This window comes from Pagrus major, chromosome 4 (assembly GCF_040436345.1).
Source record: "Pagrus major chromosome 4, Pma_NU_1.0".
Lineage (NCBI taxonomy): Eukaryota > Metazoa > Chordata > Actinopteri > Spariformes > Sparidae > Pagrus > Pagrus major.
In genome coordinates, this window is record NC_133218.1 from 27,863,175 (window position 1) to 27,889,146 (window position 25,972).

General features: G+C 38.4%; 1 protein-coding gene across 1 annotated transcript in view; it reads right to left on the reverse strand.

Annotated features, from left to right (window-relative positions):
- csmd1a (CUB and Sushi multiple domains 1a) overlaps nt 1-25,972 on the reverse strand; it is a 297,982-nt gene that overhangs the window by 137,696 nt on the left and 134,314 nt on the right. The window contains exons 9-12 of the mRNA XM_073463855.1: nt 22,960-23,084; nt 16,117-16,238; nt 2,771-2,874; nt 2,284-2,396 (exon numbers count right to left, since the gene is read on the reverse strand). Of these exons, the coding sequence (XP_073319956.1) occupies nt 2,284-2,396; nt 2,771-2,874; nt 16,117-16,238; nt 22,960-23,084 (464 nt within the window). The remainder of the gene's footprint in view (nt 1-2,283; nt 2,397-2,770; nt 2,875-16,116; nt 16,239-22,959; nt 23,085-25,972) is intronic.

The following is a 25,972-nucleotide window of genomic DNA, read 5'->3' on the forward strand; positions in this document are numbered from 1 at the left end:
ATTCCATAGCTCTAAAAACATTTGTTGTGATGTAACTCTCCTCTCTGAACCCTTGTGGAACATGTATGGCAAAATACAACCATCTTGTCTTGCTCTGAAACTGTGAAAAAAAAAAACGTCCACAGCAGAGATGGCATGTTTGGCTCTCTCGTCTACACTGTGTGGCTCTACCCAGGTGCAGCAGTTTGACGTATGATGAGCACAACGACAGCCTGCTACGCTTGTTCTTCATCTTCTCCTCCTCCTTCTTCTTCTTCTCTTCTGTACTTATTGTTGGACAGCAAACCAACTTTTCACCACCTACTGTACTGAAGTTTGTAGATGCTGTGTAAGTTAAGTCAATGAAAGCAATTCAGCTTCATATTATAAATAAAGTTACATCATCACATGGTGACACAGCTTCATGCTGAAAGGGTTCAGAAAACTTTTTTTTGTTGTTTTTTTTGTTTATCCAACTGCTTGTGTAAAACTAGAGATTACTGAAGGTGTGAAACAGCAATCACTGTGTTTAGAGGTTGACTTTTGCAAAGTCGAGTCAAAATAAAGGTTTTAAATCTGCAATAAAGCTATAAGGATGGTATCAGGATGCACTGCTCTTGCATACTGATACTGATAATTGTATAGAATAATCTTCAAGACATTTAATGCTAATTTGTTATTCTTTTGAGTAAAAAAAAAAAAACAACAACAAAAAAACATTATTTACATCGTTACTTTTTCACAACCGATTGCCATCAGCCTGACAACTTGGCAGCAGGATTTCACTGAAAGCTTCAATTATCATAATGGGTTGTGTTTGCATTTATAATATTAACTCACTCTCTCCTTTCCTCAAGTGCACACACACACACACACACACACACACACACACACACACACACACACACACACACAGAGCTGCAGTGGTTAACAAGTGTAACATGACAGCATTCAAAAACAAGACAGCTACACACACACGCGCACGCGCGCACGCACACACACACACACACACGTGTTGGGTTTCCCTGCAGGGCTGAAAACCTAAGAGCACTCAGGGGGTAACACAGATCAGAGTGGTTAACATGGTGACAATATACAATGTGACAGCATCACATGCAAGGACACACACACACACACACATAAAACACACCACAGGCAGTTGTTCAGTTATCCTGGGGGAAAAACTGAAACTACAAGATCATCTAGAGGTCATTAAGTACCAATTGTTTGTTTGTTTCTGTCTTTCTTTGTCACTTTCACATTGTCATATTTGTCGTGTATGTGTCCTGAAATGTACGGTATCAGAGGTAGGTAGTAGCTAAAGTTCAGTGTTTCTGACCACTTAAGCCAAGTTGTGTACAGGAAAAAGACCCTTGCTGTTGTTAAGCACCATCTTAGCCTCCTGTTGAACCAAAGAAACATGATGTTGAACATCAGCTGTTTACAGTTAGAGCTGCATGCATGCAATTGCGTGCATACATACTCACATACACACACACCTTTCTGTAGCTAAACTATGCTGCTTCCCTTGAACAGTAACTGACCCTGGACAACACTGTCAGCAACATCATTGAATCAATAGCTAAGCAAAACCAAGAGTGCAACCTTCATCCCTTTCTCTCTTGCTCTCTTGCACGCTCTCGGTCTCTCTGAGACAGTTTATTTCTTCTCACTCAATTTGTCATTTGGTCTCCTTCTGTCCCACTCTGTCAATTTCTTGTTGTCCCTCTTCCTCTGTCTCTACATTTATCAAATTACCTCTCTCTCTCTACCTGTCTCACCGCTTTGTCTCAAGTGAATTCAATTTAGTTCACTCACATTTGGCTCAAATCGATTTAAAGAGCTGCATGGGCATGGTAAGATGCAGTATGTAATCAAATATATAAATATAATAAATGGATTGTTCCAAATAATAAGTATTTAGAGGAACATCTATATCTCTCCCTCTCACCTTCACTCACTGTGACTGTCACCATCTTTATCTCTCTATCAGTGTCAGCTTTGGCATAATATGAAAAATAACCAAGCAAAACGATCGACTGATTGACTCATAATTCATTTATTACCTTCTCGCAATGCACAGTCGCACACACACTCACATGTATAGACAAGGGCGGACAACCAACAGTTGTGTTTACTACTGAATCACCACATCAGCAGCGGCATGACTTTCACACTCCATTATGTGAGCATATATCTGTGTGTGCGTGTGTGTGTTTCAGAGACAAAGAGAAGGAGAGAGAAAGTGAAGTGGCTGAAAACTTTGAGTGAAAACTGTTGTATTCATTGGAAATGAGCCCATACCTTCATAGACAGCCTTGAACCCTGCAGAACCGATTGTGTCGTCAGACTGCAGGTGTAGCCACATCTGATTGGATAAGCTGACGATGAGGTCAGGGACACTGGAGCCAGTTAGACTACACACACACACGCACATTAAACAGAAGAAAACATACACATTAACAAAAATTGTTGATAAGCATTACTGGTTTATAACTTTCTATTTCTATTGAATTAAAGTATATTTTAATTATTTACATACCTTAAATAACATATACATACTCAGATGTCCTAGTCAATGATTGATATACAACACTGTTTTTGTACCCCATGCAGTTTAGTGTACCATCAAAACTTCATAAAGTGATAAAGTTATCCAAAATACAGTAGACTGCATAATGTGTATCTGCCAGTTTGCATCCATGTGTCTCCAGGTTTCCACCTCACCTAGTGTTGCATATCAATATTGTCAATAGTACAGGCCAGAACATATACATTAAGTGGTGCTTACACGTAGAGTACCCTCCGAGTGTCACCAATCTTCCCTCCATCTCCCACAGTTAATGTGTCATATCCTCTTTCCAGGTCAAACTCCTCAAATGACAGCTTTATCACCTAGAAAAACAAAACAATAAAAAGAAAACATTAAAACTGTTTTAAGCACGGAACACAAGAAAACGTAAGAATACAGACAAATGCAAAGTCAGAGATTTGTTATCAATTCCTGCAGGATTGATCTCCGTTTGTTTTCATCCTTACAGTTCAAATGTATATATAGTATTGAAATGAGAGTTCTGTTTCACTGCCTGTAGAGCGATCAAAGTGTAGTATGATGTTATTGGTTTCATATTAATGAAGATAAAAACATCTATTATAAAGTTTTATTATGTAAACAATTAAGATCTTTTGAAAAGACTAACAGCTTCTGAGACAGTGTCTCATCAGGACCTTGTGACTGTTCTAATCAAATACGAAGAAAATCATTTCGAGGAGAAATTCGGAACCAGACTTTTATTATCCCAGTCCAAACAATCCTAAAGTTTAAAATATCTACACAGTAAAGTGCTCAACTTTATGAGTGGAACACTTGTGTTGCACTCACATAGCACTATATCCTTCAGTACTTTGAATCTGCATACGCATTCAATCTTCAAAAACAACATAAAAAAATATATATTTGAAAACTGATAGTATCATCAAACCCAGGATTTCTAGGGGACCTCTAGTATCAGAGAATGTGAAATGACTCATACAATGGAGAGAGCACACAAGTCATCCTGTTTATAAAACATAAAAATAAATTAATAAGTTAAAAGAGTAAAAGCGATGATAAAGGCGGAGCCATGTCCTCTTTGTAGCAGGAGACAACAAATGTGGGAGGAAATATTCTACTGTAAAATCTTGGTTTACTAATGACAAAACAAGCACGAGAGAGAGACATCTAGTGTTCTTGGCTGTGACCATGATCATACTTAATTAAAGCTGCTATGCCAAAGCTATGGCAATTAATTTGACAGTGACATATTAGTTTTTCAAAATAGTCCATATTTAATGAAAGGGAGCAAAGCAAAACAACAAAACTCTGAAAGTAGTTGCTTTTATTTGACAACATGCTCCTTTACATTTAAAGTTTCACAAATCACCTCTGGGAGCTATGCACACTGCACCCTGCAAACACCCTCCTGCTGTTGAAATTGAGTGTTAAATGCCTTACTCACAGGCACGTTCATGGCTGTAGTTGCATGCATACAGCACCGCATCATCAATCTACTGTGCCCTCTAAAATGCCGTAATACTGGTATTCTATTATTTGCTGCTTGTCCATTATTTATTAGCTGTAGATCATATCCCTGACAGAATGGGTGACGGCAGACCCTTTGCTGCGTTCAGAAAATATAAGAGAAAGGAGCTGGTCCCAAACAGTGACTTTCTGGTGTATTAGAGGACTAAAATGAACCATGAGCATGTGATATTGTGGATGAGAATCCATCACACAGCAAATCACGCTACAGTGAAGAAAAATGTTACCGCAGGTGATAAGGATGTAGAAATCATTTCAACACGCCAGAATCAGCAATGCATAGCTAAGCCGTTGGCCGTGCTTTGTCAAAAATAAAAATGGCGAGCAAATGTTCAAATAATGTAAAAGGATATGGAGCTATCTGAGGGATTAACTGCCATAATGATAGGAATGGCAAAGAAGGCACGTATAACTGTATAAATCTGTATTCATATGCAATGCATCCATGCACACACACTTACACAACCTCTACAACTGATATCCAAACAGGCTAATATGTAAAAGAAACAAACATGCTTATTTTTTACATCAATAACTTATATTCAAAATGCACCTCAATAAATATGAGAGTCATTCTTGTTCAAAGAATTTTACTATCTTATTATACTGTACACTGAATGTTGTAGCCTCTGGCAATCTTTAGTCTTTCCAAAATGGCTACAAATAATGGGAAAAAGATGCAAAACAACATTGTGAGGTATTAACTCCTGGCTAACAACAAATCACAGGGAGCATTAATAAACCATTGTGCTTTTTGTGTTTTTGTTTTATCTTTTGCACTAAAGATATGGGTTTCTGTGGTTTCTTTAAAGATACATTCACTTCTTCACTTTTAAAATCTTTAGACATTTCTTAACAATTTTCTCAGGACAAAAGTATATTATCCTTCAGTAATAGTGCTGATTACATCAAATACCTGGGTATTATGGTGGATACAGAAGCCATTTTTTGGCTGTCAAACATCAGTCAAGGTATTAGTGTGATAATTTTTTTAAAAGACAGTTAAAGACTGCCAGTCAGTTACTACATGTGCATGAACAGAAATACACATTTACAGGCACACACACATTTTCAAGCAATTTTCTGCTACAGCTTACACATCTTGTCTGTAAATTGCACGTCCAGTGCTTTCTTTTCCTAATAGAATCCATACTCAAAAGGGAGAAATATATATTTTGTATTTTTGGATTAAACCTGTGAACAGCACCTGTCCATTCAGAGGCTTGGAGATTTAAGGACATCACTAATGCAAATTGTGTGTATTCCTTTCAATCATAAAAGAATATGAATACATTTGAAAAACACTTAAGCCTGGTTTTCAACTGCACAATGGACGACTGTGATATTAGTTGGGCTTTCCAGGTGAAACATAACATTCGAACCAAGAAGAGTAAAAAATGAGCTGTTGTTGCAGCCTATATGTTGTGTATGAGATGTTAAGGTTGCTGTTAAGATTGCAGAGCAGCTTGTGGTCATAAAGAAAGGGAGTGAAGCAGAACAGAAGCAGAAACAGAAACTGCTTTTGTGTCCAAATATAGGAGCTGATCTTCTTAGGTATATCTGTCTTAACAACAGAAGCAGAATGATGCTCAGTCACACCTGTTTCATTGAACGTGTGAACACAGTTTGGATTTTTGTGCCTCTGTGTTTCTGTCTTTATTTATATGTTTGTGTGTATGTGTGTGCCTAGACAGTCAAGGCAGATTGCATAGTATCAGCAGACTTAGAGGAAGGAACTGAAGCGTTATCACACTAAGGTCATTAGCAAGAAGCTCAGTGCTCTTCAATAGATCCAAATAGGCCCATTTAGAAAGACATTAAGAGCAGCCTGCAACTCCAAACTACATTAGATTGGCTTCTTTATTGTCTAAAGCAAAGAAAGAAAGAAAGAAAGAAAGAAAGAAAGAAAGAAAGAAAGAAAGAAAGAAAGAAAGAAAGAAAGAAAGAAAGGAAATAACTAAGACAGAAAGAATAAATAACAAAAAAGTGTAATCAAGGTCTTTACAAATTTTCAGACTAACAGTGTTGCCAATTAACACAATTTTGCCTTTAGTTTAAGTACTCCAGTTCTGTATTTGTTATTTTGATTTCATCACATTATTTTGATTTAGTTTCTGTAGTACTCACCAGTATTTCAGGAGTTTCTTATATTCAAATTTGGTACCATACAGGTCCAAGATCAGAAAAAGAAAAAAAAAAGCAGTGTTTCTGTTTAATGGTGGACGCTGTTTGAAGGGATAAGCACTAGCAAGCAGCAGAGCAACTAAAAGCAGCTCAATAGGCTATTTAAATATTGAGAGCAGTGTATAATCTAAACCTGCACTGAAATACTTTCAGTCAGTCAGCCAGTAAAAATCGTAGTGCCGTGAATTTTAGGGTCTCCTAACGCTCACAGCTGAGTGAAACTGATGGTGGTATTTCTCTTATACTCTCACCCTAAATTCTCAGAAAATATGTGTTGCCACTCAAGTCAAACAATAAAGACATACTTTTTTGCTGGTCAGTGTCAGTCAACACTCTTATAAAAACTACATGCAGCGCAAACTGTACCCATTGCGATTATGTGAACAGTAATGAAGAAAAATAATAGGTTGCATGCCTGCCCCGAGATGCACTCTCCACTGCCCCAGAAAAAAAAAATCTTGAAACTGGAAAACTACATTATGCCTTCAGATCTTGCCCTCACTGTTGTGACCTCACGTCAGAGTAGTGCAGGAGAACACACCGCCATAATTGGATGGACTAGTTCCTGAATTCCCTTGTTGAGCAGAGGCTGCAGCAATGCTGAGTCACTGCTGGGCAGCAACGGTGGGAAGAAATTAGCACATAAATATAAATCCATCTTCCTGCTCAAAGAAATTAAGGATCAGATGATTCTCTATAGTATTTTGGTTAGTCTCTGGTTATTGTCTTCTATCATCAGGTTCTTCTTTTACAGTTATTTACACTTGGGTCCTCTCCATGGTCAGGGGGTAGTGTTTCTACCATACCTGTGCTATGCTGTTGTGCGGCCCAGAGGTTCTTCTAAAAAATAAGATTTGATTTGGGCCCTGTTAAAATGTCAACACTTGGCGCACTTCTAATGAATTATGTTCAGTCAGCCATTTCAACTACAGAATAAGCTGAGATGACCCCTGCCAAGGGTAGTACACAAGAGTATAGGTTTTCCATCCCAGTGGCAGTAACACCAACCTCCTTATTACTATCACACCCAACAAAAGTACAACAAACAGGCTATTTTCCTCACGTCACAGTGATTTCGAAAAGAACACCACAGCCAGTATTTTCACTCTGGATTTGATCGACCTCTCAACTGACCCACTGTAAATGTAACAATTATGGCAAAACAAATTGCATCTTTAATAAAGTTAGGGCATTTACCTAGTACAGCTTTTGAGATGACAGAATGGCACATTTGTACATTATTTTCCAACAAAAAAAGTGTGTTTACAAATTGTGCCTGGCAGTGATGGTGTATAGTAAGAGAATGTATGTGTGCAATTCAGTCACCAATTCATTCAAGGCCCAAATTTCTGAGCATGATAGAAGTGAAATCAAAATGGAAAATCCAATATTTTGAAGCTAGATTGCGCATTTTTACAAGTTGGCAACGCCAAATGACGAGAGAGGTTAAATAATTTAAACACTGAAGTGCCCAGAAATGACATCAGTAAACTGAGCTCGACTGATGACTACAAACTTGGAAGGTCTAAGATTGAGCAAACGAGGCTGATAAGTGAGGCAAAATAATTCTGTTGGAACACTTGTTTCATCAATATTGTCACTTCCCATCCACATTGATTGAGAAGACCACGCCTAATAACACAATGCTGTTAATTAAAAGAAAAGAAAAGAAAAGAAAAAAGATCTTGACAGGGGTGGAGTCAGGATTGACAAACTCTATTCTGCTCTAGGCCCAACAGGACTTGGATTTAAGAGAGCTGTATTATGTCACTTGAACGTGAATGCATCTCTACTACCCTGAGTCAAAAATAAACTGTCAAGAAAAAGTTGAAACTATGTACTGAGGTGACCCCCTGTCAGAAGTAGTACAGGCAGGGTACAGCTGTCCTGAAAACAGAGTGCAGGAGAATTCCCTTGCTGAGATTATGCAGCTATGTTGAGTCATTGGTGAGTTGCCACAAAGGCAGTTTGAGGCCGTTTTCCAATACATTACTTTTAGCCTTTCAGCCAATTAAACAAGTAGAATAACACAAAATCCGGCTTGAGGACATGACCCAAAGCACACTTTTCATGCCTGAGAAAGTTCTTTTCACAATTCAATCAGTCACAGAAAACATAATGCCTGTAATTGATAAATAATCAGAGTACTCTTATTAACATATAAACATGTATTTTTTTCATTCTAAAGTCAATTTCTTATGAGCATGTCATCACAAATCTAATCAGACTATCTTAAGCATTTTGCTCCTCATTGCAGCTCAAGAGAGCGTTATAAATAATTTTTACAGTGCGCTGCATCTTGCAGCTACAGTGAATTTTACGATGGATACACACCACGCAGCTGGGCAATGAGGGGAAAACACAACAGCAGGATGCATAAATAGCCACTGCTCTTACATTCCTAACAGTTCATTTAGATGAGCAGTTAAAAGCCTTTACAAGCTGGTGGCCAGTACGGGTTCCAATGCCATAGCCCTATGCAGTCCACTACAGTTGAGTATATGAGCTACTGGAGAAGTTTAGCTGTAGGGTCAACTCATTAGTTGTAGTAGACAGACTGTGATTTCTAGAGTCATAAAATGTTTCAGAAGTTATGTCTGTTGTACAAATTGTTATGTGGGTGGTTCCCATTGTCTATTGCCAGGCTCTCATTAAAATAAATCGAGTTGTGAATTTGCTGCGCTCATTGTGTAAAGGCCTCGGCAAACATTCATTGCTTTTCTTTACATGTTTATTGTTTTTCACGGTCCTGAGGTACAGAGTCTGTCTCAGTGTGCGCTGACCAGAGGGCAGAGAGCGACCTAGACAGATGGCCGGGCAATCACAGGGCTGACAGATATGAGATCACTCATTTACAGTCTACCTGACCTGCATGTCGTTGGACTGTGTGAGGAAACAGGATCACTAAAGGGGAAACTCAGAACAGCACAGGGAGAAAATTAAAACAATAGATAGAAGTCTGGGTCAGCTAATTGTCCCCAGGTCTGTCTGTCCAGAGCCAATGCGCCTCCCTCAGATCTAAACACCTTTCTCTTTAATTGAAGAACGTGGTGAACTTTTTCTGCTTCAGACAAAAGCGATGGAGAAAAAAAAGAAACTCATAAAGGGAAATAAAGCACGTGATGTACGGTTGAGAAATCTAACCATAGTGATTGACATCCTGGGAATGAATGCACGTAATCAAGATGTTAGCACATCCACTTGATCTCAGCTCAGTGAAAATAGGAAAAAAACGGTCATACAGATGAAAAGATAAAATAAAGAATGGCTGAATTGCTTGAAATCTGGCCATGAGAGTGTAATTTCCTCACAGGTGATGCATGTAATAAGGTCATTACATCTGCACTATGATATAATGGTTTCAAGGGTGCAGCAGTTGCAGTGATTACAGCATCTTGGGTTTTATATGTCAATGTTTTTTAGCGTAATTGTTGAGTCTCTGTGTTGTTATATGTTCTGACAAGTGATTCTCCGTGTGGAAACAGGGAACAGATCAAGTACCAGTCCATTTTAAAATAGACTGGTGCGGATGCTAGCCTGTTGGCTGTGCCCTCAAAGTACCCAGATGTGCCATGTTTATGTGTTGCATTCCTGCCCCGAGGTGACCTTTGCTTTAAGTGGTAAAAAAGCAAACGGTTGCTGTCTGCTGAAATAACTCCCTTGTCGAGCCATTACAGCACCTTTGAGTGCTGTTGACCTGTTGGCTGGACAGTTTAGGAAAATAAACTGCAAACTGGGTTTAAGCAACAGTTGTGCGACAGCTCTGTGGAAACTGAATTATAAACTGTGATACAGCAGAAAGCTACCTGGCAATAATAGTGTGGGTTGAGGCTTTATGCCAGAATTACCTTACAGCTCTTAAATAAAATGTAATTCATGTATTACCACCATTAGAAGAAGCCAGTGCACAAAACTATAAAGCATGACTTTGGGACATCCATGCATCATCGTGGACAGCCCCCTTTGGTAGAGAGGTGTAAGGTTCAGGAATGAGAGCCTAATGAGAATGAATGAGAGCTAATACAGTGAATTATGGTCAGACAGACTGCCAAATTACAGTCAAAAGCCAGACTAGCAAAAAGCCTTGAATTGAGATAATGTGCTAATTAGGCAGCTATTGGTGAATGTCTTTCCATTACCATGGACACTGATGGTTATTTACCCGGCACTTTACTGATGCCTTTTGTTCAGTCTATGTGATCAATGCCCTCGCTGAGCTACAAGGTGTATGTTGTATCATTTGTAGTGATCCAGAAATTACACAGTATCTCGCTGTACCAGCAATTAAGTCCTACCACTGCAACAAGACATAACAGTTTGAGAGAATATACAGTAGGTAGTGTCCAAGCTTAAGCGTACAGTAACACAAAGTAACACGTAGCAGCTCAGAGGATAAATTCAGATTTATAGTCCCATGATATTGAGGGAAAGTAGGGTTTATTACAACTCGTTTTTGGCCTCCTGTTTGGTCTGAAATGATAACATTGTGCTCTCTGAAAAAATGCTGAAATCTTCCAAAGTTGCAGCAACTTTTAGTTTAAAATGTAAAAAAAATTAAATTGTTAACAGAATTTTAAAAAAAAATTTTGATGTTTTGTCAAATATGTCAATGTATTCAGTTGCAGAGATATCTATTGAAGTTAGAATGCTAACCAGCTAGTCCCTTCCCATTTTCGTAAACAACAACAGCACTCCCCTTCGTGCTCTGAGCTCCCAGTTGAGGCAGAGTTAGCAAAAAAAACACTATCTGCATGGTTAACTGAGCTTACTAGCTAATGACAGCTACAGTTAGCAGCAGTTAGCGGCTATGTTTGGAGTTGTTTAAAGTATGATTTCGACAGGTGGCCAATTCTAACATGCAACTGCAACTTTTAGCTAAAAAAAATCAATTAAAAAAAATCTTCAAAGTTGTGGCAAGGTTTCTATTATCTGGTAATTACTGTTGTCATCAAGAAAATCTGTTGAAGTCCGACATATCTGAATCTCCTTGCTCATAATGTCTATCGAGAATAATTTCCTCTAAGCACGATTTCAGTTGTACTAAAAGTGGAGTATGTAATTCTGGAGGAAGACAGTTGATATTTGAGTCTCATTCTCAGGCCCTCAAATATAGATGCTTTGGCTTGGTGATGCATGGCATCAGCGGGCTCCATGAATTGTTTTCAAGCTTAATAAACATAGATAATATCTGACAGGAATTTTTCCCATATGTCGGAGATGTTGAAATCTTTGAGGACATGTGGATGGGCACCAATATTTTATAACAGACACCCTGCTCATACCATTATGATAATGCACGGGATATTGGGCATTATGTTTTCATCATGTAACAGCTTGAGCAATTCTGCAGTCATGTTACAAAACAATGTACTGTCATAGAATCAGACAGGACTTTACCATATTCTGGCGAAGGCCTTTATTGGCCTAAATTTCTGTATCAAGTAAAATTTAACAGAAACTGATAGAACGTCACAGAATGTGTCCTGCCAGCACTAAAATGATGATGATGATGATTCATGCATGAAAATGACCCAACATCCAATATCATAATACCTCTCTCTGTCTCTCTCACACACACACTCACACACACACACTAATATGTATTCATCAGGAAAAAGACAGCAATGATTAGAGGCCTAATGGGCATGTGTGATGATGCGTTTCAGGGTGTATGTGTGTGAGCAGTCAGGCATGGCTCAGACTTGAACAAAATAATTATCTGCTTGATACTGATGAATCAAGTGACTGACACACAATCACACACACACTGCTTAGTCCTTTTTTTCTGCTGTGCGACTGAGTTTTTCCTCACTACTACCTGAAAGTTGACAGTTTACCCTGCAACATGTTTTTCACAACCTCTGGCAGTTAGCAATTAAGTTGGCAGACAGAAAACACACAGTCAACTTTCATAAAATCACACAAAACCAGATGCCTGTGCACACGCTTACACAAATAACACAGGCACACACACACGAATAGAAGTACACTTGCAGCATTTTGCAGACAGGCTGTCAGACCATTACAAACTATATTGATTGTGCTGCTTTTATTCAGAACTTAACAGAGTGACAACAACACACAACCAGCCAGAATTAGTTATCGGCTATTGAAACCTGTGCACGTAAAGCTACACAAAGAAGGAACAAAAGGCACGCTAACTTTGATGAAAACATTCATCTCTGTCTCAGTTTGGTATAACATGTTATTGATGAAAGAAGTCATCTGGAATAATGGTCAGTCAGAGGCTGCGAGAGAGGGAATGAAGAAGAGGAGAGTAGACAAAGAGGGACAGAGCAGGAGTCTGAGATGGAATCGGAGAAATGTAAAGAGAGAAAAGAATGGGGTACACAAAGATTAATGTTATTCATCTAAATTCATGCTTGTTTGCTCTCTTTAAATATCTCTATTCTATCTATCTATTCTCTCTCCAAATCTCTTTACACTGTCTCTGACTGACCACAAAAAGCACATACAATCATACACTTAGAATTTGAAGGTGTGTTTAATCATCTGTCTCATTCCCTGTATACACACATTAAATCATGATTGAAGATCAATGTTCAAGCGGGAATACATGTGTCTGCAACTTAAGGAAGATGTGTATGTGAAATAACAAGTTAAGGGCCTTTAAGGAAGGTGTTTACACAAAGAGATGATTACTGATAGAAAACAGACCCTTCACAGCTCAACAATTGAAGCTCAGTTGAAGTCCAGAAGATAAAAATACCAAGTAATAAGAATATTCACGAATATTCATAGACAGTAGGGATAATCCTAGACATGGAGATTTTTGAAAGAAAAGTAGATTAACCTTGTCATTGTTAATTTAAATCAAGTCTTGAAATTTTGGATGAAGACATTGGGGAAACTCTTTGAATTGTTGCGCTAAAGCCTGGTAGACACTTTACTGATTTGATCGGGAGTCACAACAACAGAGTGATCACCTGAAGAATCAAGGATCTGCCTCTCGTACGAACTGGTCAGCTGCCTTGCAGTTTCACAGTATAATTCTGACATAGCTGCTGCATATCAAAAAATTGTATCGATGTTAAACATTTATATCAGAAAAAGAAATGTGTTCAAAACTTCTATATATTAATATCAATTTCAGCCTCAAAAATCCTGCACCAGAGAGGCTATACAATATTGAACAGACAGACATTGTCCAAATCTAGAGGCATCTATGGCCCAACATTGTAGCTTTTTCTTCTTACTTTCACTTTATAGAATTACACAGAGGAGCTAGCTGCCTTTCGCTGTTTTTGTCAACAATGCCGAGGGTGCACATCATATCTGGTTTGAATAACCTTGGAACTCACTGGACACAGCTCACTTTTGGCGTAAGCAGAATTGATCCACACATTCACGTCATTCTGGCTAGATAGGTGGATCGAAAGCATGCATTCAGAACATGAGAATGAACATGTTAATGTGTAGAATCATGCTATGCTGGATCATTCCACTTAGTGCTGTAATAAAGAGGATTGCAAATTATTTAGTCTAAAGCTGTTTAATGGGGCAAATTAGAAAATCAATTTTTTTTTAAAAATCTATAAACTGTTTACAGTACACCAGCGTCTCAGTATTGTGGATGGAACAGATTTAAATGTATTCAATGTCATTCATTAAGAGTCTATTCTATTCGTTTCTAGTCCATAACTGTCTTTATCCTCTTGTTCGTCTCTGTCCTTGTCTCTCCCTCTGTGTATGTAGATAGTGACATTCTGCAAATGCCAGCAGCTGTAGTAGCTGATAATCTGTCATTATAGCACATTCTTAAAGTGCTCTCAAAACCTCAAGCATTTTCAACACACACACACACACACACACACATGCACACACACACGCAAGTATGCACAGGCAGTACACAGAGCAGATAAAACCCATTCCATCTGTCAAAAGCTAAGGCTATGTGAATCTATTATACTCTATTGTATTGTATTCTATTTTAAACCCAGAGGAACACACACACACACACACACAAACACACACACACACACACACACAGAGGATGGCTTTCCGTCTGTCACCTGACACCGTGCAAAATCACTGATAATGTGTGTTACATTTGTCAGGATGAAACTTTTACAAATGCAGCCATGTCAATTACTTCCTTTCACCTAAAGCTGTGATTTCTTGTAAGACACTTAAAATAAGAAAAGGCAACAACGGCTGCAAAGCTAATGTCACTTCAATAGAAATGCCTTAAGATGCAGACCAATCAGACTCCCAGATGTTGATTTGAAAAGAATCTCCAAAATGGAAAGTAAATACAAAGTCATTCCAGTCTCATAGCTAGGTGGGTGAAATAAATCTATACAGATATACTCAAGTTCTTAGTCATCATATGTTGCGATTTCTCTCTTCCAAGGTCAGAGAGCCACAAAAGTGAGAGCCCTTTTTTCTCCAACCTTTTATTCTTTTGTTCTCTCCCCTCAATTATATCTCACAATGTCTCTATCCTACTCCCTCAGAGGCTGCAAGGTAAGTAGACTCCATTTCCATGCATCTTTAGAGAAACCTTCAATGTCACATGTCAAGTACCTGCTTGGACATTCAGTCTTTTTGCCTCTTCTCTCTTCCGGGTGCTCGATTTTTAATCACCTCTATGCTTTCCTTCGTTCTTTTTCTATGTAGTTTTCAATGTGCTCTGTGCCATCCTGCTCTCTTTTTTGCTCTTCCCTCTCTCCACTCTCACCATCTTCAAACTTAACATTTTAGACAAATCAAAGTGCAAGGAGGAAAGAAGATGATAGAAGGAGAAAGATAAATGAGAGAAAGATGGGAAGAGAGCAGTGCTGAGCAGAGTAGATGAGGGAGAGAGAGGTGAGGAGAGAGGGGTAGAGCATAAAGAACATAGATGTTAAGAAAAAAATGAGAGGCAAGCCGAGGGTACGGGGGAGAGGGAAGTGAGAGATTGGAGTGCAGGGAGTACAGGAGCTGGGAGAGGAGAGTCGAAGTAAAGACAAGATATGTGACGAGACATGAAGATAATACCACAAAAGAAACTGTAGGTAGAGAAACTCGAGATGTTGAACCGCAGGTATATGAATTATTCATGTCTATAACAATGACTCAACCACAAAGTTGCCTTCACAAAATTGGGGAGGTGTGTTGACCATGAGCTCAGCAATGGAACTCAGTCAGTGAGCAGGATAACAAAAAAGGAAGACTAAAACAACAGCCCTTAAACTTTCTCGACTCTGGACCACATAAGAGAATATTTTTTGTACATTTTGGCATAGTTTCTAGTCTGCCTTACAACTTTTAACCTCTTCTGTCTCTCTACTGCATTTTTTAATCTCTATTTACCACAGGGAGGCTGTGTATGCAATATTAACATTTTCTCAGCAATGTCATGCGTCACAGTCATGCAGTTAAACCTGCTGACATCTGAGATTTTTGGAAAATGAAAACAAATAAAGAAAAAAATATTCAAATAAAAAACACATTCTCAGCATCCATCCTGTGGACAGTTTGCCTCTCTTGGCAAAAAATCTTCAATAGTCAGAGTAGATCATTTGCAGACAGGTCTCATAATATTCTCATCACTATGCTGACATCCCAGCTAATTAAATGAAAAATAGTTTAAGATTTCATCACCAATACTGTGGGCAATATTTTAAACTGCCAATACTGAGTGATGAAATTAAAAATGGAACAACATAGACTGGTGAATATTTGACATAAAATAACAAAAATACACATTAAAAGTTGCAACAAAAAGTTAACTTGGCATCTCATTACTACAGACAATGTGAAGAAAATCAAGGTATAGGTTTATTTCCTCTACATCCGATTATAATGACTTTTTTTATGGAAATGCCTGATGAAACAAAGGGGAAATAAAATAATGAAAATGAGCTCACCTTCCCAGAGTCCATTGCGGCGATGACCCACACACAGTGTGCGTTGTTCTCATATTGAACAGGGTAGTTAGGAGAAGTTATGATCCCTCTGGGCCCCCTTAGGTTGCTGCCGCAGGTACGAGCTATAGAGGAAGAGAAAGACAGAGCGACACAGGGTTTTAAAAAAGATTTATGGGGTAATCAAAATTACGCTCACAGATTGCAAATGGCTTTTTACCTTAAAAAGAGAAAAGACAGGGAGAGGGTGTGGCAGTGACAGAGGGCAGTTATTTTAGACCAGGGGTCAGCAACCTTTACGATCAAAAGAGCCATTTTTGCCCCCGTCCCTCGCCAAAATAATATGTCTGGAGCCGCAAAACATATTTGTGTCTTATAATGAAGGTAACACGGCCTAGAAAGTCTAAATTAGCCTATCAAGATTATTAATCAGCCTCAATGAGCATTCATTTATAATTCCACATGATGTGGCAACTCTGCAGTGGGCTACTTATGCTTACAGTATAAGGTACTTGAACTTTGCATTTCCATTTCAATGATGCCATGTTTTGGTGAATTTATGAAATAGAAGAACTAACATAGAAATAGAGTAGCAATACAGAACTATATATGCAGACCTACTTAAGTCCTCCCTGTGTTTGTGAAAATGTACAAAATAAAAAGTAGCCTCTTTTGATAATAAATAAAACACATAGTGGCAGGCAGTAAAAGTAAAAAAAACAGTTTAAATTTATTTTAGTCCATTTCAGTGTGAGTTAATCCTTCTTTTTTATCCTCGGCCACATACAGCAATCAACCCCCGGGCTTGAGCATTAAACACAATGTGTTAACTCAGGATCATTCAGTTAATCACAACTTGATAGAACATACAATTCTGTGTGTAGGCTACGCATTTTTACTTTAGGAGAATGCAAGAATCACTGTCGGCCTAAAGCAGTGATGATATATATGTATGTATATATATATATATATATATATATATATATATATATATATATAATTCATTTTCATGTAAAATGTCAAAGCCACAGGGAGCCACTGCAGTGGGGCAAAAGAGCCACATGTGGCTCCAGAGCCGCAGGTTGCAGACCCCTGTTTTAGACCATGGGTTTCAATGTAACCAAAACTCAAACTGTGGTTTGTGATACACATATGGTTATCTCAAAAGACAATTATTATCATTTTAACTAACCAATAGCTAATTACTAAAAGAGGGGTTTTAATTGCAATATTGTGACAATGGACTATTTAAAGATCAAACGTGCTGTATATTTGTGCTGCAGAATACAGTGAAGAATGATGTATTATTCTAGGACTTCAATTCAGAATATTCAATTGTACCAAAAGGATCATATCATGAGCTCCATGCATCTAGTGTTTACAGGAGTGCTACCTTTCAGAAACCTTTTGCATTGGATACAAACACAAAAATGCACACCTTGGTATGAGCACAAAACCTAGAGCCCTGTGAAATAGAAGATAAAGCTTTTGGCTGTCGTCTGACAACTTTTTCTTTCATCACTTTTCCTACATTGAGATTTATCTGTGAGTTGGAGAAAGCAAAAGGCTCTTAAACCAGAATGGTTGATGGCAAACATGATAATGTGATGAATGTTATCAGCGACCATCTTAGGGGGGTTTTTTAGATCCAAATTATAATGTGGTCATCAGGTCAGGTCAAGTCCAGCAAACACTGTGCAAACACATTTCCGAATGATCTTCAAATTCAGAAAGGTCGTAATGACCCAAGAAATAAAGATGAGCAACCTCAAGAACTACAAACAACAATTTAGTCAAAGGAAAAAAAATGGAGGCCTCTCTCTAGAATAGTGTTCAAATTATACACAACATTTTACTGAATATTTGTATAATTACAATCTAATGGAGCTTATTGAAGCATTTTTTTTGCTAGTATTAGAACTTATTAGGGACTATTTCCTGTACTTTGTCCACTCACTTCAATTGCTTAACAATACTGAGAAAATATATGACTAAAGACAAGCCAAACATATATTTTTATAGAGTGTTAGCATACTTATGTTAGCATTTATCTCATAATACAGTTAAGGCTGATGAGAATTCAATCATTAGTTTTGGAAGCATCTTTTCTGGTAAACGTTGAGTACCTTTGCCCCTGAAGAGCCTGCAGATTCCTGTTATCAACAGCATTTTTCATAATATTCTTCCTATTGCTCTATTTTATATATATTGATTTTGTCCTGTGTGATATTCAAGGTATTATTTCTTGTCTTCAGTACCTCATAAACTCTCCGATGTGGTATTGCCTTAACGGGTTATTTGGCAGAAAAAAGTGTAGTGTCAAAAGTCCCTTTAAAAACCCCTCTCTCCTGAGCACAGTAATATTAAAGGGCTTTCTTGACATTTTCAATCAGTTGTAGTCAACAAGCACTGTCACACTGCAGAGGAAGTTTTATTTGATCATATATTTGCCCTTTATCTATCATAATGAGTTAGCTGGAGGCAATCACTGCCATTAGAGCGAGAAAAGGCCAATGACATTTGAGACAAGAAAGGATATAAGCAGAAGAACATAAGAATAATACAGAATAATAGTGGACGTGTGAGGAGATAGAGAGATGGGTGGAAAAAACAAATTAAAGAAGTTTACAGACAGGGTGAGAGACAAATTGGAAAGAAATGAGGGAGAGAGGTTAGAAAGACAGAAAGAGTGAGTGGAGAGGGTGAAAGATAATAATGTAAGAAAGGAAGAGAAAAGAAAGTGAAGGAGGAAGGGCAAGAGGCAAGAAAGAGACAGAGACACAAAATACCACAGGAGAAAGGGGGAGAGAGGAGGACCTCAGATGACTGATCTGCCTGTTAATTAGAAAAGAGCTGAAACACACAGCGATACACACAGGTACGCACACACATACACACGGACACACAGAAACACATTCATGGCGATTCATCCCAGAGACCAGCTTCTAATTAACATTAAAGTCTCAGCAGAGAATGAGAGAGGCTCATGGGTTTGAATCTCAGGAGAGTGATCATACCAGATAACACAATACACCAGGGCTACACTATAGGAATTTTTAACCTCTGCCTGCCTACTTGTTTACCAACTCTTTCCTTTCCTTGCTCTCTCTTTTTCACTCTCTCTTATTTGACCCTCTCTGTAATTACAGATATGTATGTGATAGAATTTGCAGTGTCTAGCTGCCATTATGTTGTGCCGTACTGAAAATTCACTTTTTGAATTCAGATTTTTCCCCAAAATGAACCCTTCTGTAGTTTCAAGAAAAAGAGGCACAGTTAAAGACTAACGTATTTTTCTACATCTGTTTCTTTTACCATTTCAGTGAAGGAATATGAAATGTAATGCATATTGAGTGTCTGTATTTCTGCACCATTCAAATGCAAATACATTAAAGATGTCTTGAGCATCATTTTATACATTTTTTTCTAGTTTAGCTTAGCATGAGAGGCACCTTTGAAAACATTTGGATCTACAACAAAATGTATAAATTCTGAAATATAGTTGGGTTTAAACAAAGTTTTTCTTCACAACATTGTTTGAAATGATAGATCTACAGGTGAGCCCAGCTGTGATGAAGTGCTTATATCCATTTGCATTGTGTGTAGTGTCATTTGAAGCACACCTGGACCCTGTGTGACAGCACTACTTTTAATTACTAGAGCTCAGTTGCTGATTTTCTCCTCCCTGAGACACCCATTATGTTTTTGGTTGGCATTTGGCTTGGCTGCACCATACAACATCTCATAAACTTCTCCCACCTCCACTGCTGCTCTTACTTATTATACATTCCACTGTTAGTTTACGTTCTCTTATCTTATTCCCTTTGTTTAATAAATAATTTGTTTATTTGCTTCATTGTGTACGTCTCCTTCTTTTGCCTAAGGCATGGTACACTGAAGTTAACAAGAAAAGTTTTCCAACTTGAGGATGACTGAAAAAGACACGGACAAACACTGTTAAGAACTATATATAATTAAAAAGCTATCAATGGTTACAGCTGGGGTATTTGTATATACTCCTATTTTTAACAATAACTCAATAAATTAGTCTATTTGGGGTTAAGTCAGAAATTAAAAGATTCTAGAAAGCTCTACAAAATTGAAAAGTTGAATATAATATTATGTGATTAACAGTAATCCTTTTGTATCAGATACTGTAGTTCAATTAATTTGGTGACAAACAGGAATCAGGCTTGTTCAAACCTTAAAAACTTAATTTTAATCCTTTTTTCTTAAGTTTTGCACACAATTTTATCACTTGGAATAACCATACTGGCAGTGTAATGAACTACCAGATGGGCAAATTTTCCACTCTTGTGGATAGTAAATTTTCATTCATGACGCAGTTTGCTATTCTGGCTCCACAATGGTGGAACGAGCTCCCCAGTGACATCAGGATAGAAGAAACTGTCTGTGATCTTCCATCACAGACTGCAAAACTGTCCAGACTGCATCTCAGCACATTATAAAACAAACAAAAAGCCCCTGTTTTTGTATTTTGTATCTTTTAGAAATTCTCAATTTGAAGCACATGGTTGAATGTACTAATTGTTCACTCCAAACTCTATTCTATAATCTGAAATATTGCTAAAGATTTAAAGATCTGGGGCCTCATTCATAAAAAATATATATATATATATATATATATATATATATATATATATATATATATATATACATATATATATATATATATATATATATATATGTATATATATATATATATATATATATATATATATATATATATACATATATATATTAATGCTGAGCTTAAAACACCTTGCTAAAGCATGGTTCAAAAATCCCATTTGTTACTTACACAGCTGTGACCTATAAATCTCAAATCAACTTGAATTGACAGTACCTACTGTTCGTTGTCCCCTCATATAATACCTTTTTGGAAGGCAGGATCAACGATAGTAGAGGAGGCTGAAGCTAGGCAACATGTATAATTCAGTGGAATAAAGAGTGGGTGAACAAAGAAAACCTCACACACAGCTTGGGAGTTTTGAAACCGTTACACATTGCTCAGAAGGCTCATGCAAAGTTCACCACAGCCTTGGACACATGCTTCCAAAACTGCAATACCCTTACATAACCAGCAGAAAAATCACTTTAGTCAAGTCCACACTTTGCTTAGAGATAAGATCTTTTCAGAAAGAATAATGTACTGCACCAAAAATCTGCAACAATTTTTGGTTCAAGGTCACCTAACTAAACTAAAATGAAAATGTGTAAGAATGGAAATATGAACAGTCAGTAAGAAGATAAGCTTTGCAAATAGGCTTATTGTGAAAATAATATTCACATGTCCTTCCACCTCTCTCACTCGTCACTCTTACTCCATCTCTACTGTCTCTTCCTGACAAGAGTAGCCAGTATCATGTAGTCAGACGGGTTCCTGCAGTCCCAGACGGACCAACATATACAAAAACAGGCACACACACTTACACTATAATATGATGTGACAGCGACCCTATAGTGTGTGTCTGAGCACTGGGACTGCCTGTCTGTCAAACACACACAGCTCAAGGCAAGTAGTGTTGCAGCTATGAAGTGTGTGACATTGTCCGGACACTCGCTGTCAATGTAAGTGTGTGTTGTGCGCACGCACACATGGGGGTGTGTGTGTTAACTGTCTGCCTTTTCATTGTGGAGCAATAAACCCAACAGGGTATTGTCAGTAAACATGTGGGCAGTGAGAGCCCCTGCATCGTTTCACTGCCACTCATGCAGTTATTTATTTAGTCACTCAGCCAGTCAGTCAGAAAATGAATCATGATTTTAACACATCAACAAACAACAAAATGTAAATCGTGGTGATATACTTCATTATGTTTCTGTGATATTATACTTTTAGAGCTGTGGCATTTGCAAAAAAGCCACAAATTTAACATTTTCTTTTGGGGATTGCATTAGATTGTCCAGCTGTGGTAGTGGTTTCTAGGAGCGGTTAACTTGATCAAAGAACTTACACAATTTCAAGAGTTGTTCTCTGTTTTATTAATTAGTTTTAGGACCCTGCATTGTTCAGCTCTTGTTCTAAACTTCCCATCCCGCCTGAGCAGAAGATTCCTCGTCAGAGGAGTTCAGACAAGAATCTTGTGATTGCTTCAGTGTCCGGCCTGGGGGGGAACAGGCTTTTCCAATCAGTGCTTGTTGGCTTTGGAACAACATCATGAGGATCTTAGGCAGCAGTAAGTTCAAAATTATACCATCAAAGGCTGTTGTTATTTTATACTTTCATTATCAACAACTAATCTCCCGAGGATTCAAAATATAACAATGAATTTATCTTACTAACAACTTTTATCTGTATGGCCAAATCCTAATAAAGACCTGTAAGTCCACTGGTCCAAGAACTATGAACAGGCTCACAACATTGTATTCGGATGACATACTCCTGCTTTCTAATGGAAATGCAAGTCTAGTTTCAGTGCAACATCGCCTACAGCAGTGAGGGCATAATTCTTTGAACGGTTGGACCTCTGAGGCAATAGTAGTTGGTCATCACTGTTGATGGTTTAACTCCTGGCACCTACTAACAGCACCCTGAAGTGTCCTTGAGCGTTACACTGAATCCCAGATAAGCAGGTCAACACCTTGTCTGACGGCTCAGCCACCATCAGTATATAAGTGTGTATGACAGTGTGTGTGTGAATGCGTGTGAATGTGACTCATTGTAAAGCTCTTTGCACCTGTCTCAGGATAAATGTGCTAAATAAATGCAGTCTATGGCTGTCAGATAACTTTTTACTCCTTGCTTTACATGCTTCAATATCACCATGGTAGATGTCAAACCAGCGTATAAAACCAGTGTATAAAATGACAGATGAAACTTACTTCTGCAGATGGGTCTGTGGTCACTCCAGGCAGCTAGTGTGTCGGTGACTCGTTGACAGGTGATACTTTTAGATCCTTGTAGTACATAGCTGTCATCACAACTGAACTGGACGTTGGAGCCAACTCTAGTTAAGGAGACACAACGATAACAACACTTGTCAAAAACAGTAACAACAGTGAGGATGACTGCAGCTCTGATTGCTTCCCAAGCCCCGGTCAGGTGTTATTGTGATACTTTTAGAAAGCTCTTACATCACGGCTTATATTTTAAGAGAGCTGGGCTCTTCCAGGAGATAATTGTAGAAATAATTTATGAATCACGGTCATGATATTAATGATGTAGAGGCTTTTAGGTCCCTGTGGAAGACAACCATCGCCACAGATCATCCAATTTGAATCTCTAATTCCTCTCTTTCTGTAAGACCCCATATTTTTTTGTCATTTGTACCTTCCTCTTATCTTCTTTTCTTTGCTCTCCTTTCCTTTCTTTTCTCAACTCCTCTCACCTTCTCTCTCATCAGTTGTTCTGATCATTCCTGTGTTCCCATTCCCTCCAACACCCCGCTGTCTAGCACGTGAGAGGGACATTCAGCCATCTAAGTGGTAGTCCGCATGGTGTCGTGTCTGTAAAGCTTAATGTCTCTTCCCTGCTGACATACACCGCAGTCTACCACCTGGCCAAACATTCGCTACGTAGGGTTCTGGTTGTTCAGTGGCTCCACCCTGTTGTTAAACACTGTGAAGTCGTACAGCCCGGCCAAATCTCTCTGTTAGTGCCTTTGTCACGGAGAGTTGGGTCATTCACTTTACAGCTTCTGCTACTTTGGTGGCACTGATGGCACTGAAAATACCTTACGTGCAGCCGCTTGCTGTGAAATTTACAATTACCGGAGAAAAACTTACTGTTATTGCTTTTTTCCTGAAAGAACTTTTCATTGCAATTGTGTACGTGGTTGTCTGACAATGGAAACGGCCATGACACACTGAGTTACAGCCATCTTGCACACTGCCCAACAGTGAAAATCCTTATTTTCTCCACAGCTCATGTACTCTTTTTCTCCCGTTTTACTTCATCAGACCAGGCTTCTGCTCAAGCTCCTGCATCTTGGTGCTTAATGATGATTGGATAGAAACCTGTAACACACACCAAACACATCCATGCCAACATGCATACGTACTAACACATACTGTAAATACTGACACGCAAACACACATGGAGGTAATGATCTTTCGCTAAAACTCAGAGAGCTCCACTAATGGAGTAACCTATGGAGTAAGTGCAGTCATAGTGCTGATGGTAAAGAAGACCACCAGGAGCTGAGCATTAAAAGATTTGTGCAAAAGTTTTTCAGCCTGAAAAGATTCTCTGATAAATGTAAAAATGGAATGCCCGTTTTGATTTTCTCATAATCATGAGAGGAACATAAGGACAATTTAGCTGCCACTGATGTTAAGTGGATGAGTCGTAGGGAGGGGTGATCATTATATAATAGCTCTCTCCTGATTAAATGAAATTATGGCTCCCTTTCTACTGATAAGATGACAGACACCATGGAGTGAATCATTAAAAAATGCCTGTGTCCATCAAGGTCTTGTTTATTAGCCAAGATCCTTCTTCCCAAACATTTCTTCCCATTCTCTGTGTATAACCGCTATATGAGTGAGGTCTTATACAAACTATAATCAAGGGCAAACAGTAAACAGTATAAAACAGGCTCAGTCTGTGTTGGCAGAGGAGAACTGCAGGTCTGAAACTACTTGACTGACAGTTACAGGGCAACCTGGGCCTGGGAAATTAGGTAACAGCAGAAGAGGTTAAGAATTGCAGATGTACGCTGCTTAGTGTAGGGCTGCAACTAACAATTATTTTCATTCTCGATTAGGGATGAATGATACGGTTCTTTCCAGCCAATACAATAACAACCTGCTCGTCATGGCTGATAACAAAATCGATAATTTCACATTTTTGTATTTTAAAAAGAAGTTCCTGACCAGTAGTTCATGCACACCTGAGGGCAGTTCTTTTTGTTCTTCTTACTGGAAGATCAAAACCAACATTAAAGGTGTATCAGTTGTTCTGGCTGATCATACCTCTACTCAGGCTGAAGGTGGGCAAAGTTATGCCACCATTATGTGATCACCAGACTCCCTGTACTTATACGAATTATTAAAGATGTATCGGTATTGATCGTCCCAGGTAAGATGTAACAGGTAAGTGAGGTGTGAGTGAAGATGTCAATCAAATAGAGTCTGAACATCTTCGTTCTGAAAAGCGCTCAGCCAGAAAAGATGAATCACCTGTGCAGGTGTTTCACGAATGTGCGAGGCCTTTAAACCGAGTCCCACGTGTTTAGAAAGGGAAGTAAATAATACATGAATTAGTAAAATCTTTAACAGCTAACATTTAGTGTTTCCAGTCACGAGCTTAAAATATTTAATATTTACTTGAGGCAGGGATGACACAAGGCTCTTTTGTGTTCATTAATTATCTTATAGCCACTAAGTGGTGGTGAAAGTGTTGTCGTAAGTGTTACACACACACACACACACACACACAGACATACCCAAAGACAGCAGCAGCTACAAAAGAATAAAACTGCAGCTTAAACACTCATTACCTGCAGGTGGCACACATGCAAAATTCGAGCAGCTAAACTCTCGAAGCAATTACCTCTTTCTTCTCTGTGTGTGTGTGTGTGTGTGTGTGATGGCAACATCAACATGTCTATATCTGCAGGTTGAAAATGTAGAGAAGAATTTGCTTTCCTTGAGGTGACACTGGTACGCAGGTGTGGAGCAGGTCTGACAAGCATTAAACAGCTCCCCTCTAAAAGACTGCAAATATGAATATGTGAGTTTTTCAAGTTTGTTACAGGCCACTTACATAAGGTGCTTCACATCGAGAAAACCAGAGCTGTACCGTCATGTCCCCAACAGACATAAATTATTCATGATAATACATAAACTACAAAACACTTTAGTCTCCAAGAAAACGGAGGAGAACTTTAGTGAG